Source organism: Electrophorus electricus, chromosome 18 (genome assembly GCF_013358815.1).
Source record: "Electrophorus electricus isolate fEleEle1 chromosome 18, fEleEle1.pri, whole genome shotgun sequence".
Lineage (NCBI taxonomy): Eukaryota > Metazoa > Chordata > Actinopteri > Gymnotiformes > Gymnotidae > Electrophorus > Electrophorus electricus.
Window position 1 is genome coordinate 6,184,814 of NC_049552.1, and position 14,376 is coordinate 6,199,189.

Genomic DNA, 14,376 nt, shown 5'->3' on the forward strand with positions numbered 1-14,376 from the left:
GAAAACAGCTTACATAACTTCCAAAACTGCTTACATAATATGAAGAAAACTGCAGGGTTAAAAAGGAACATGTGGCTTCATTAACACCAAAGAAAAACCTCGGCCAGAGCCCTTTAGTGAAAACATCGCAACCAGAACACACAGCTAATGTCGCCAACAACATCAGGATACTAAGAAAAGGGCCATGCGAGAGCTAGAGGAGAACAGCCAGTATGCTGAGGATGGCTTTACAGAGGAGCTGGCCATAGTGGCATGGACCTCGACCACCTCAACCCAGATACTGCAGCACAGCTAAATAGAGGAGCATCCATGCTCTACTGCCACCCTCTCCTCTCAGCCTCACCCATCACGCCATTCTGCTTGTGTGACTTTCTTTAGTTTTGATTAGTGAACTTTCATGTTTGGTTTTGACTTTGTTCATTTCAGTAAATCCGTCAACTGGAGACTTGCATTGGCGTCCTCCTATTTTCCTGCATATTCTATACCTGTTACCATCAGATTATAGATCAGATTATAGAACATCTTTGTGTAATACCTGTAATTGATAAAAGCTTCCTTTTCAGGTAGTTGTTTGAACATTCAAGGTTTATTCTCATCGACGTTTGGTCTAACATTAGCCAATCTTGATTGTGTAAACAGCATGCGTTATAGAGAAACATAGGCTAATCATCATAATTATTTCAGTCCAAACAATTTCCTAGAACCATATGCACCTCCTACAAAATATACTCATATCAAAGCTGGTAGAAATTCTGGTGGCATACTTATGTGGTATAAAGAATATAGATCTTTCATTACCTCAATCAAAAAGTAAAAACATTTAGAGATCAAAATAAATGGGAAATTATAAAATAACAGAGATATTTATCTATGTGCAATTTATATCCCAAAACTCTCCTTATTGTTTAAAAGATACCTTTGAAATACTACCCTTTTTTTAATTAAAAAAAATCAAAATGTATACTACTTTCTCTTCTGTGGTGATCTAAATGCCAGACCTGGAAGAAAACAAGATGATTAACTTGGAGGAACAATGGCATGTATCAAGGTTGTATTCTATCGCCCACTTCAATTTCACATCAACAAACTGACCACAACCCTTGAACAATCAACAAATTTAGGATTATAATTAAATGAAAATTAAATAAAATTCCTTTTATATGTAGATGACTTGGTTCTGCTAGTTCCTACAGCACAAGCTCTGCAACAACATTTAAACCTACTTAAACAATATTGTCATAATTGGGCATTAGTCATTAGCATCAATAAAACTAAAATTATGGAATAAAAAACATTACATTTTGCCTTCAACAGGACCACACTTCAACATACTATTACTCATGTTAATCAGTGCAAATGGGACCCTCAACAAAAGTTTGAATGTATTGGTAGACAATGCCAGATGGATATATTATATTATTAAAAGATCTGTCAATACATTCAACCCGCCAATTATATATTAGCTGTTTTTGTGTCCAAAAAATTAACAAATAGATTCTAATTTTGTAAAGGTATATTAAAAGTACACTGAAATACAGAAAAGCTGGCATACAGGGCAGAACTGGGTGAATTTCCTCTTTCTCCCTTAAATTAAAAAGCTTTGAAATTCACACCGATCCCAGACACACCTAGACTCTTATCACCACACAGCACTGTTATAACTGCCATAGGTTGGTCTTAGAGAAACCAACCAAACTCTATCTTAGCCAGCTAGCTAACAGGTGAACCAAACAACCTTGCTAGCTAACATAGCTGCACCCACTGTTTCCCTCCTCAGTAAACAGCCTCTCCTTCTCTATATAAGCCTTTATAAAGGCTTCAGATGCTGGTCTGCTCCCTGAAAAATGGAAATAACACCAGAAATGAGAGCTGAGAATAAGCTAGCTAATTACCAAGTAAAAGCTACAAAAACAAACCTCCTACCAAATTATTCAGGATGAACATATAACGGATTAGCCAACGTTAATTCATTAATAACCTTTAATAAGGGCACCACAAAAGCCTACTACTCACTAAGATAAAATGTTTATTAACCAACTTCCTATTAAAACCAGTAGCCTCCTGCTAACATTAAAATGCTAATTGCTTGATGTACTGTAAGTTAGCTAAAATGGTTATTTACAAACCTAAAGTTGTAAACAAAAAGTGTTTTTTGCATGTCTCTGACACAAAAACAAATAGAAAAACAATATATTAAATTACTTTTTAAATGACATCTTTATTTACACCACTGGCCACTCTGCCACTCGTTCATTCGAAGCTCTCTTGATATTCAGCCAAAGTAAGGCATCTCAGTAGGGAGCATATTTAAGGTACTGAGAACTGAGACAGGGGTGCACATTCTATGAGAGAGCTCACTAGGTAACCTAATTGTATGTGTACATCTTTATCAAAAATTTGTGATAAGTGTGTGTGTGTGTGTGTGTGTGTGTGTGTGTGTGTGTGTGTGTGTGTGTGTGTGTGTGTGTGTGTGTTTGTGTGTGTGTGTGTGTGTGAGAGAGAGAGAGAGAGAGAGAGAGAGAGAGAGAGAGAGTCAGAGTCGACAGTATATGTATATACAAAGCTTTATTATGGGTTTTTTTTCTTAATTGAATTGGGATGGGGGAGTTATCATTTGTTATTATTATAATTATTATTAGCTACAAATATTTGATTTGTAAAATTTTACTTTTCTTTAGCATTAATATTGAATTGACGATAATGAGTTTTTTTCATATGTAAAGCAAAACTGTACTTTAACAGTGTTGAAAAATAATGTCAAATATTAAAGTGAATTGGGTGGAAAAAACAATGAATAAAAAATAAAATATAAAGATCCTTTGAAACATGGGAGTTTCGTGGCCACTGGGTGGACTGGCCTGACACAGAGCCATGCAGGCCAGCGGTGTCCGTTCAGCCTCTTACATGGAACTGACCCGTTAGTGCTGTCCTCCGGCTGTGTGAAGATGGAGGTTGACTAACAAATGAAGGGACCGGATGCAGAAGTGGAGACCAATGTCACAGGCCAGAATTGGCAAAGACTAACAGTGGGAGCGAGTAAATAAACAAATACGTGAATAATTAGACTGCAAAAGTATCACAAAGAAACTGTTAGTTAAAAGCCGCTCAGGTAATAGTGCACACAAAGTTTTCATAAAGACACTTTTGATTGCTGGTGAGAAGAGAATAATTGAGCGCTCTGCATCTGTGACATGTTAACTGTACGCAGGCGGTGATGAATAGGATGAAATAAGCATTCCCTCAGAGGTGAGTGAATAACGGAATAAGCTTTCAGCAGCCTTCCCAGTGAGGGAGGAGAGATAGATGAATGATGGATGGGACAAAGGAGGAGATGAGTGGAGAGCATCTGAAGGGGACAGAGTATAAGACAGAGAGCGAATATGTGAGTGCCATTACTCATCAATGCAGCCAAAATGTGTAAGTGTGAGTGCGTGTGTGTGTGCGCGTGTGTGTGTGTGTGTGCGTGTGTGTGGGTAAATGTCAGACTCATTCCTGGGTGTCTGTGAAAGACATCAGTCATTCACAGGCAGGCCGAGAAAGGTTCTGAATGGTTCCAGCTAGAAAAAAAAACCTTGCATCAAGAAATGCAGGAGGGGCTGGTTCATTATCTGTGGTTTAAGAGGCAGCCAGATAATTTCAGCTAAGATGACTGTGTGCTTTAGAGCCAGGGCAAGGACCATTCCTGCAGTCTTGACTTTTGGCTCACATTAGGTAGCTGGCCTGGAAATCTTGCTCTGAGTGAGTTTTGAGTAGTGGAGTACGTAACATGCATATTTTTCTTTATAAAATTATTATATGTGTTTGACTGTTGGATTGGAGTTCAAGTATATCGGCCTCTGTGTAATAACAAGTTTGGCTTGGCTTAACATAAGTGTAAGATGGGGTGAAAGTAGCAAAGAAACATACCACTGATACAGACAAACTGTTCTTGCACTACAAGAACAATACTTCAATATTCTCCATTAATGTGTGCCATTAACAGAAAACAGCATGTTGTCCTGTGCTGGCCTACTTAGGAACACACACACACACACACCCACACACACACACACGTGCACGCTGCATGCACGTGCACTGTCTCTTTGGGCCAGCCTTCCAGTGAGCAGAGATCTTCATTGATGTATAAATGCTGACTCGCTCTCCATTGCTTAAAGGGAAACACTTGTGTTCAACTTTCCCCGACAAGACTGCAGCACTAAGCTGTATCTCCTAGCTCCCATTAGCCACACTGTTCTGCCAGCAGTGGGGGCTCCTCCAGCTAACATGTTGTGCCATTAGCCTGGCACTCAGTCTGCCACGATGGCAACATCACAGCCTGGCTCCTTCTGAGATCTAAAGGCAGCTAAGAGAACGCCATTCACATTGAATCGTCGAGTACATGAGAGAGAATGCAGAGCTGTGGACAGCTGTTTGCCTCCCTAGCCGACTGTCTAGAATTTTACATGGTTTTTACAACAAAAACCTGCAATTAGACAGATGGGTAGTGGGCATGTGGTCAATGAGTAGCCTCTCAGACTGCTGTGGAGGAAATGATGTTGATTTGCACTCTTACTGCAGAGCTGTATTCACTCTGTGTCATGTACAAGTGTCCAGACGCAAACCCAGTTCATCTCAGAATCTTTCGGCCGCCTTGAATTAAATGTTGGGTTTCTGACTGTCCTGATGAGGGATTCCTCATGTTGGTGTTTTCGCTCCTGTTCAACTCGTCATACTCCACACTACATTCACACAGCTCCACTATACACTAGCTTGCTCCAAACCTTCCATTTTTGGTTCGCTGGTTCGTAATGTATTGTAATAGAATTTGTGTGTGTCATGCAGGTATTTTATGAGAGGTCTGAGAGGAGAGTTCATACTTTTTAAAGCTATTTCTGTCCTGCTATTCTACCATGAGTTACATTTTTTGTAACTCATAGAGTAGTCACTATAGCCTTGAGAAACATTCAGGTTCAAGTTTCTGAATATTCAGAAACACATTCCTGAATTAGGAAATAATATTGGGATTATGTCTGTTGTATCATTTTAATGGAGCAAAATGTTCACCATCAATATACTGACTTTATTCACTACTGACAGTCTTTTAATCTTTACTTAACAATAGAGAGAGAATGACACTGTAATTGACGTAATTGTGATTGACTGTAATTTCGGAATCTGTAATCTTGGCTTCCTGCAATGCTGCAACCATCATGACTCACACTGTAACTGCCTAAGGAAACACATAAGCTCAGTAAGGTACAGGTGACAGCTGTGCGTGTGTAAGTGTGTGAGTGTGTGTGTGTGTGTGTGTGTGTGTGTGTGTGTGTGTGTGTGTGTGTGTGTGTGTGTGTGTGTGTGTGTGTGTGTGTGTGAGAGAGAGAGAGAGAGAGAGAGAGAGTGTGCGTGTGTAAGTGTGAGTGTGTGAGTGTGTGTGTGTGTGTGTGTGAGAGAGAGAGAGAGAGAGAGAGAGAGAGAGTGTGTGTGTGTAAGTGTGTGTGTGTGTGTGTGTGTGTGTGTGTGTGTGTGTGTGTGTGTGTGTGTGTGTGTGTGTGAATGTGCTTTTCGCATACCATCCTTTTTGTTGCAAGGGCTCATATGTTGTAAAACGATATGTTGCTACACTATATTTTGCACAAAAATGCGAAACACATCAATCCCTTGAGAAAATGCGCTTCATTTTTTCTTTATATTTCTCTCCCCATCTGTTGTTCTGCACTCCTCACCACTCTCTGACTGGCTGTCTCATTCCTGGGAAACTATATCCCATCTCTCCTGTCTCTCTCATTCCTGACACGCTCTTGATTCCATCACTCCTGTCCTGCCAAGTTCTTTTACCCTCAACTCTGTCCACTGTCTGACATTCATCACTCATTTACCTCCCAAGTTCACACCCTCTCTCCCTCTCACTATGGTCAGTGTGACCGTCTTTCTGAGGTTGTGCTGTATAAGCCATCAGACACTGCATACAATGTGTGCATACAGAATGCAAGCTCATCTGACCAGGAGCCAAGCTGCCATTTGAACTCACACATTGTCGTCTGTTCTGTCCCAAACAGTACCCTCAGCGTGGCCTGTCCGGATGGCTCACCACAGCAGCCACACACCAGGCCTGGATGGCAGTGCTGGCAGTATCTTTAAATTAAACATTTGGGTTTCCATTAACAACTTGCTTGTTAGACTGTCACTAGCATAGGGATACAAATCTCAGCTACAAACCACCATGTCAAAAAAAAGAAGCTTTTTATTAAATGTGAAAAAAGGTGACATTATATTGCTGTAGTAGCCATACACTAAGGCCAAGTAGCAGCCATACATGACCTCATAACACACACACTCACACATGCAAGATAAAAAATGAAAAATAACCAATCAGGATGAGTGTTATTGCCCTAGGCACAGCATATTTGAATTTTTCTCTGCAGGCAGTTAACAGAAGTGTTGCAGTGTTTGATTTTATTTGAACTGAACAGACTGTCCACTCCAGTTTTGTTTCCAGTTCTGCAGACGTGTTTAATTCATATAAATGGTGTATGCGGGAGCATTAACGTGCGTTCGATATAAAAATATGTTTAGCAGGGTATTAATACTCCACAGGAGGTTTTAAAACCCTTTTCAATAATGAGATGAATTGATGCACACATGTGCTCACACAAAGTCACACACACACAACACACACACACAACACAAGCATGCACATGTACACACACATGCATGCGCACACAGTATTAGGTGCATTAGAGCCTGATTAAAAGGCACCAACAGTGATTAAAATTCAGCAGTAGTAGCAACCCTCTACCCCCAATCTCATCATCATCATCCTCTTCATCATAATAAAGCTTCTGCACTGAAACACACAAACAAGAGTGCATGCTAAAATATACTGCAAATAACAGGAAGGGAGAGAGTGGAAGAGAGAGAGAGGGAAAAAGGGGGAGGGATAGAGAGGGAGGGAAAGGGAGACAGAAAGGGAGGGAGAGAGAGAAAGAAGGGAATGGATAGAGGGAGGGAAAGGGAAACAAAGGGAGGGAGAGAGAGAGAGAGAAAGGGGGATGGATAGAGGGAGGGAAAGGGAAACAAAGGGAGGGAGAGAGAGAGAGAGAAAGGGGGATGGATAGAGAGGGAGGGAAAGGGAGACAGAAAGGGAGGGAGAGAGAGAAAGAAGGGAATGGATAGAGGGAGGGAAAGGGAAACAAAGTGAGGGAGAGAGAGAGAGAAAGGGGGATGGATAGAGAGGGAGGGAAAGGGAGACAGAAAGGGAGGGAGAGAGAGAGAGAGAGAGAGAAAGGGGGATGGATAGAGGGAGGGAAAGGGAGACAGAAAGGGAGGGAGAGAGAGCGAGAGATAGAGAGAGAGAGAGACCATTGCCCAGCAGTGCTACATAACATTCCGGTCTGAATATGGCTTTTTACTGCAGTGGCTGCACCTAGTACTAGCAAACAATGCTGAAACTAAAATTCACATCGCCTTGACCACTGCTATGTCACACGGTTCACTCTGCTGAACTTTCAACGCAGCTTAGGAACAGCACTGTGTTTACTGTGCTTTGAGATACTGTGTTTGAGATTCTCATACAACTACTGCTATAACACTATTTTTAACCTAGTGTACTGCTACATTACTATACTTCTAGATGTTCAGTACAGCAACTAGTGGTGTTTGTATTATAATTCAAAGCAGGATTTAAGTTATCTTTAATTAATAATTTATAATAGATTAATATATCTTTCATTAAGTTTTACAAACTGCGTACAAAGACCTCTTAAATGTGCACAAGCACTCACACACACACTGCAGTTTGCTGTCTCATGGCCTAACGCACAATGACCCATAAAGAGAACTCAGGCTTTTTAAAGCTCTTACCAAGAGCACAACCTGAAGCTGGTGAGGACATTAACTGTGAGCACACTGCACACGTATAATTTTCTCCAGCATCACACAGCACAGACGAGTACAGCAGCGGCGCTCTATTCCACGGCTATGCAAGGAATCCAGTATTACTCAAATACATACTGGATATATGCAAAGAATGTTCAGCAAACACTTGATTACAGCACATTCTATATAAACAGGAAAATTGAGCTGTAGCATGACTAAAGAGCAGATATGTTTGTGTATTGACTCCAGGCAGAGAAACGTTTCTTTACAAATAATCATACGTTACGCAATCAAGCATGCAAGTCATTAAAGCTTCTAAGAGCTTTCTCTCTCTTTCACTCTCTCTGTATGTGTGTGCATGTATAAATGTGTGTGTGTGTGTGTGTTTTCATGAAGTTTTAGTCATGAAGTTCCTTAACTAGCTACAAACTCATATAAGCAAATATACTCAGTCTATGTGTCATCAAGTAAACACATATTGCAAAGCAGCAAACAAATGGTTACCCCTAGTGACACACACACACACATACACATACACATGCACGCAATGTCGAACACACACAAAGTACAAACATGAATCTTCTTAGCAAAGCTTTCACTCGATTTACACTTAAGATCAAAGGACAGTGACAAGTCATGGAATGCCTTCTCGCGGCTCGGCGGACCATGCTCCGGAGTGTCCTACCACTACCTGGAAAGCCTTTCTCCATGTTGATTTTACTACAGCAGTCTGCCCTCAAGCCCACAACAGCACCGGATTCAGCCTTTTGGAAATTACTGCTCTTCGACTAGCAGCAGAAGGTAGGAGGTACAAAAAAACAGGGAGGAAGGAGAACTATAGTTACGTTTAGAATCCTTCACACTTCTCAGGGCTGACTGCAGTCTCTCCAGCATGGCTTGGTGTGTGCATGTGTGTGTGTGTGTGTGAGTATGTGTGTGTGTGCATGTATGCGTGTGTGGTGTGGTGTGTGTGTGTGTGTGTGTGTGTGTGGGTGTGGAAGAAGTCTCCCGATGCTGGATCGATCACGCTCCTCTTAAATCCCAACACACGTGAGAACGGACACGTGGGGGAAAAAAACAGCCTGCGTGGGAGAATGGATGTGCTGTGCGTGTAAGCAAACAGGTAAACAAGAACAAAAACAAAAACAAACCAAACCGCCACCGCTCGGTGCGGGAGAACCACTTTATCCCCAGCATCTGACAGAACCGGTAAGTGTAAAAAAAAGAGAGCGAGAGAAAGAGAGGGAGGGAGGGAGGGAGGGAGGGAGGGAGGGGGGAGATAGAGATTTGGGGAAAAGACAGAGAGAAGGAGGGAGGGGGGCTGTGAGGTGGGGCAAAACTGACGGGGAGGCGCAAATGAGTGAGAGGGGGAGGAAAGAGAACGTTTCAAACCACTGCAGTGCAAGGGAGGGGGCGGTGCGAGAAACAGAGGGGAAAAGAAAAACAGAGTGGAGGAGAGAAAGAGCGAGAGGAGGGCAGAAGCCGAACAGAGGGAGGAGCGAAAGAGAGTAGATGTATAAGATGGAGAGAGGAGAGAGTGGGACAGAGAGAGAGAGGGGAGGGAGAGAAGTGTGGTGGGGGGGGGGGGCACTAGACCTGGATGTGACGCAGGAAGGAGATTGAGCGGGTGAGGGAAGGATGTACCTGCAAGTGTAATCTGTTTCTAGTGCTGTGAATGCATGCTGGTTATACAAACAGAGCAAAGTGAACGTTCCCACTTTGCTGTGTTTATGCGCACGAGTGCGTGCGCACGTGTGCTTGTGTGTGTAAATGGTTGTGTGTGAATGCGGATGTGCATGTGCGAACATTTAATATTAAAGAAAACATTCATTGAGCTTGGAATACATTGATGCATACGCAGACATACATTATTATAGGCAAAGACACAGACATGCAACAAAATGCACAAAGATTCCATATGCATTTTGGCGTGCGCGCATTCTTGTATTTGTATGCATGGAAAGCAAGAGAGAGCGGCAGCACAGGGAAAGAGAGAGAGAGAGAGAGAGGGAGACACAAATGGCTGGAACACGCCACTGCCACCTCTGATCTGACTGTATTGGTGTTAAATTTGGTAAACGAGACCTTTCACCCCACATCCAGGCTCAACTATGCGCATGGCTCGCAGGTCAGTAATATGCGTGCGCTCTGTCTCTGTGGTCTCTACAGGGCGGGAGTTAGTGTCACGTGATCAATGGTGGCAAAAGAAGTCAACAGGTCTCGCGGTCCATACGCATGGCTCACGCACTGTGGATCCAGCCCGGATAACTACCAATCGATTCACTGATCGTTTTTCTCTCTCACTTTTCCTCTCTCTCCTCCGAATGTGCTCGACCTGTCTCTCCTCCTCTCTCTGTTGGTGTATTTCTCTCTGGACATCTTTTGGCTGTTTTATCTTTGATGTATTTGCTTTTTTACCATTTAGAGACATGAAACCTTTTCACCACACACTGCAGTGCACAAGCATGTGGCTCACCAAAGGCAAAGCAGTTCCTCTGCTATATTCCCTCAGCTGTAAACAATATTATTATTATTATCTTTCTTTCTTTTTCTTCTTCTTCTTCTTTATTTAACTTGAAGCTTATTTTAAATAGATAGATACCAGAGGCCTGGATCATTTTTCTATTAAAAAATGTCTTTTACACATATGCGTTTTAATGGAAGTTTAAATAATTTTTTTATATCAAATTTGTACTTCTTTGAGTGTTTTTGAGTAAAAACAGCTTGTTAAAATAATATTTTAATTATTCTGGCCAAGCGTATGCTGAAAACAGTTATCTAAAGGAGGATGGGGTTATTTTCAGACCTAATTTTACTAAAATAGTAATATTATCATATGGAAAAAAATGCCAAAAATGGTTTGGATGCCAGAAGGTTAAGCACACTAGCCCTTAAATATGTTCCACACACAAGCTCACGCCTCCAAATCACACATCTCCAGATTACACACAAATACAAAACCACATGCCACACAACTTACTTACCACATGGCAACAGCTTTAGGGTACCTTTTCCATTATGCAGCAGTCAGATGCTGCTTGCTCTAATCAGCAAGAAATGTAATGGGATAGAAATGTAACCGAGAGCCTATACCAGTCCTGTTACATGTCCTGTTACGTGCCACACTCTCCTCATCTCCCAGCCTAATAGAATCTCAGCATTCACCTTCAATTGAAACCCAACAAAAGCCAAACATAAACCCTTTAGCAAACACATCAGCTGAGGAACCAAAGTGCTTATAATGAAGGTAAACTCCACAAAAAACAAAAAACAAAAAAATGTCTTTGATGAAACAGAAATACCTCATTTCAGCTGTTTGAATTGATAATCATGCAATCATAATTTTTTATGAGTTTGTCTCAGAAGGAAATATTTGAAATTAGTCTGTGATTGTTGAGAATAGAGGGCTGAAATTACTTTGGGAGAGGACTTTATGATTTTGTGGATAAAGTCCTTGTCGAATGGATATTGTTTGAAAAACAGTAGGCAAAAAAACAGGTTGGATACTAGTACTAAGAAATGAAAACACTTCCGTGTTTAATGATTAGTGGATCAGACCGATGACGTGATCCTTTCCTGTGGACTGGAAAGTCCTCCACCTCTCCTGAGCATCGATCATGTCCCTAATACAAAGTCTTTTACTACGTAAAAAGTCAGCAGATTTAACAGAGAACTGTTGCAGGCCATGCAGATTTTGATATAACAAAAGTAGATTTGTTTGTCTGAAAGATATGGACTACCATCTGTCAAATTATGAGGAGCAGCCTTGTTGTTTGCACCTTCTTTTTATTACGACTTTTGTTTTTTATTAGTATTTGATTTAATCAGTTTCTTTTATTTGTTTTTAATTGTTTTTTCTATAATGATACAGCCTTTCTTCTGTAAAACCAGTAGTGTACAGGGCTGTACAGAGTTTTAATGGAGTAGGGGGTGTGGTGTTATTCAGCCTGTGATTATGGTAAAGAGGAATTTAGAATTGTCTTTTATGACTCAACTAGGCTTAAAACGTTTGGTGGTTAAACAATTTCAGCTGATTTTATAAATGTCATAGTGGGCTGAAATCTAAGTGTGCCTCTGTTTCTGTTCTGCAGTCACATAGCCATATCATTGTCCTTGTTCTGCATACAAAAAAGTTAATGGACATTATTGGTCAACTTCCCCCTTTTATGTTTGGGTTTATTTATCATTCCTCAGCAAATTGTTTCGTTTTTTATGTTTTAGCTCAACCAGGCATCAGGTGATACTATCATCCATCCATCACTCAATCTCAAGTAAGGGCATCTCGTGAGAGGCCACACCCACAGGCAGCACTGTCAAATCATGGATAGTGAGGGAGTGGTTTAGAAGTCCATGCACGTAGTACTCTTATGACCTTGATAAACATCAAAGCACTGTGCAAAATTAGGTCATTTGGGGCTTAGATAGGTGTGAGTAGGAGGACAGCAGTGTGTGTGTGTGTGTGTGTGTGTGTGTGTGTGTGTGTGTGTGTGTGTGTCTGTGTGTGTGTACGTGTGTGCGCATCAGCATTAAAAGCACTGAGTCACTATTAGTTAGCGAATGTTGTGATCTGACAACTGAATCTTACTTTTCTGCCTTTCTTCAGTATCTGTAATCACTCAATCACAGGCTAAAAATGAAAAAGTTAGATGCATTGATTCCTGCTTACATGCTATGGCTATTCATTTATAGCTGTGCTGAGCACTGCATCTTTCTTTACATTCAGTGCCAAAAACAAACAAAGAGCTTCTGCTTTCAAAGCGGTGGGTAAACAGGTGTACCGTACCTCAGGAGTGAGGTGGAGCCAAACAAGAGCTTAATTAACTTATCTGTATTCAGTTACCAACGCCCAGTGGGGTTTGATAGAGAGAAGAACTATTAGCAATTTAAAGCAAGTCCAGTTTTACTCACCCCAGTGGTATTCACTTACGGGTTTCAGTCTTCAATAATATGGCCGAAGACTAAATAAAAGTTAATCACCTCTACCTCCAGTCTGCATGAGAGACCTAATACTTTGCCCTATAACTGCACAGATAGAAGTATAAATAAACAAGTCATAAATTTAAATGAAAAATTCACTATACCACCACACCACCAGGCAGCAGAGGTATTACAATGGTTATGGTTTTTGGGCAATTTGGCGAACTATGTTTTCCTGAAGATGCAGAATATGTCTTAGGTATTAGGTATTAACACTTAGTAGTAAGCGCACCCACCTCTGCTGTTCTCCACATCCTGTGATGCAATGACAAAGCCAAATCCTTCTCCTGGCCTCCTCCTGAGCTCCACCTCAACCCCCCTCTGCGCAGAGGGCCGGGCCTTCTCCTCCGTCCTAACCCTGGGACTAAGTACGGTCCCGCCATCCTCCAAGTACATCCAATCACGTGGCTCCAAGGTCAGAGTGACAGGCACGGAGTCCAGGAAGCTGGTGCTCTGGACCAGTGAGGAGCGCACCAGTGCTTGAGGGGGCGGAGTGATGGAGTTCCGTGGCAGAGAAGGTGTGTCCTGTGAGGTGGAAGCAGGGCATGGAGGGGTGGAGCTGTGTGGGTGCACAGGGTTTGGAGACACGGGAGAAAGTAAGGGGCCTGCAAAGAGGAGATAAAAAGTGCAGAAAGAGAAGCAGGAGAAACTGGTCACTCCGTGAATTCAGGCAGCGCTTTTCTACAACCTCTAACGCCTGCACAAGGTCAGCAAAATGACGGGCTCTTGGTGTGTTGGCTGAGTTCAGGTAACAACATCTGAAAGTGAACAGCTCATTGTGTCACTTGCCTCTTCTCTGAACCAGCAGAATGACTTCTTCCCTTCTGGTGTGTTCCTGCAGGATCCGTTGGACCTGAAACAAGATTTTGTGGTCTTTATTTTTTGCGTATCTCAGGTTAAGGCCAAATGTAGGACATTTCTACACGACCCGTCTCTACCTGAGTGAAGCTGAGGCTCTGCACATCTGCGCCGTTGACCTTCACGATGGCATCCCCGGGCTGGAGGCCACCGCACTGCTGCAGGTCCCACACTCTCTTCACCAGCACCCTCCTCCCACCATGCCCACCAGCAGTCACGCTGAAGCCCATCCCCCTGCCATCCTCGCACTTTGCCAGGGCGACTGGCACCAGCTCGCCGGCGCCGGTCCCGCCCCTGGTCCCGCCCCTGGTCCCGCCCCCAGCCCCACCCCTGCTCCCGCCCCCAGCCCTGCCCCTATCTCTGCCCCCACCACTTCTGGTCGCCGGCGAGGGGATGCTGCTGCCAGGGCTGCCACTGCTGGCGCTCGCGGCACCGTTGAAGGTGAAGTACAATCCGTCTGAGTGCCCGCTGGTGGGAGGGGTGAGCAGAGAGTGCTTTGGCTTGCGTGGCTTTGAGTAATGTTGCCCCCTGCCAGGGGAGGAGGAGCTGGGGGTGGGGCTTGTTTCTGTGAGGTGGAGGGGCACGCAGGAGGCAGGTGGCGTGGGCATGTAGGAAGAGAGGTCACCCTCAGAGAACTTGGCAGAGTAGAGGCGCAGAGGTGACGGAGGACAGAGGGAGTTGTTGTTG

General features: G+C 42.8%; 1 protein-coding gene across 1 annotated transcript in view; it reads right to left on the minus strand.

Moving 5' to 3' along the window:
* LOC113578798 (membrane-associated guanylate kinase, WW and PDZ domain-containing protein 3) overlaps positions 1 to 14,376 on the minus strand; it is a 61,928-nt gene that overhangs the window by 10,611 nt on the left and 36,941 nt on the right. Inside the window, exons 10-13 of the mRNA XM_035536527.1 lie at positions 14,049 to 14,376; positions 13,770 to 13,964; positions 13,621 to 13,684; positions 13,068 to 13,436 (exon numbers count right to left, since the gene is read on the minus strand). The exon at positions 14,049 to 14,376 is cut by the window's right edge and continues 21 nt beyond it. Of these exons, the coding sequence (XP_035392420.1) occupies positions 13,068 to 13,436; positions 13,621 to 13,684; positions 13,770 to 13,964; positions 14,049 to 14,376 (956 nt within the window). The remainder of the gene's footprint in view (positions 1 to 13,067; positions 13,437 to 13,620; positions 13,685 to 13,769; positions 13,965 to 14,048) is intronic.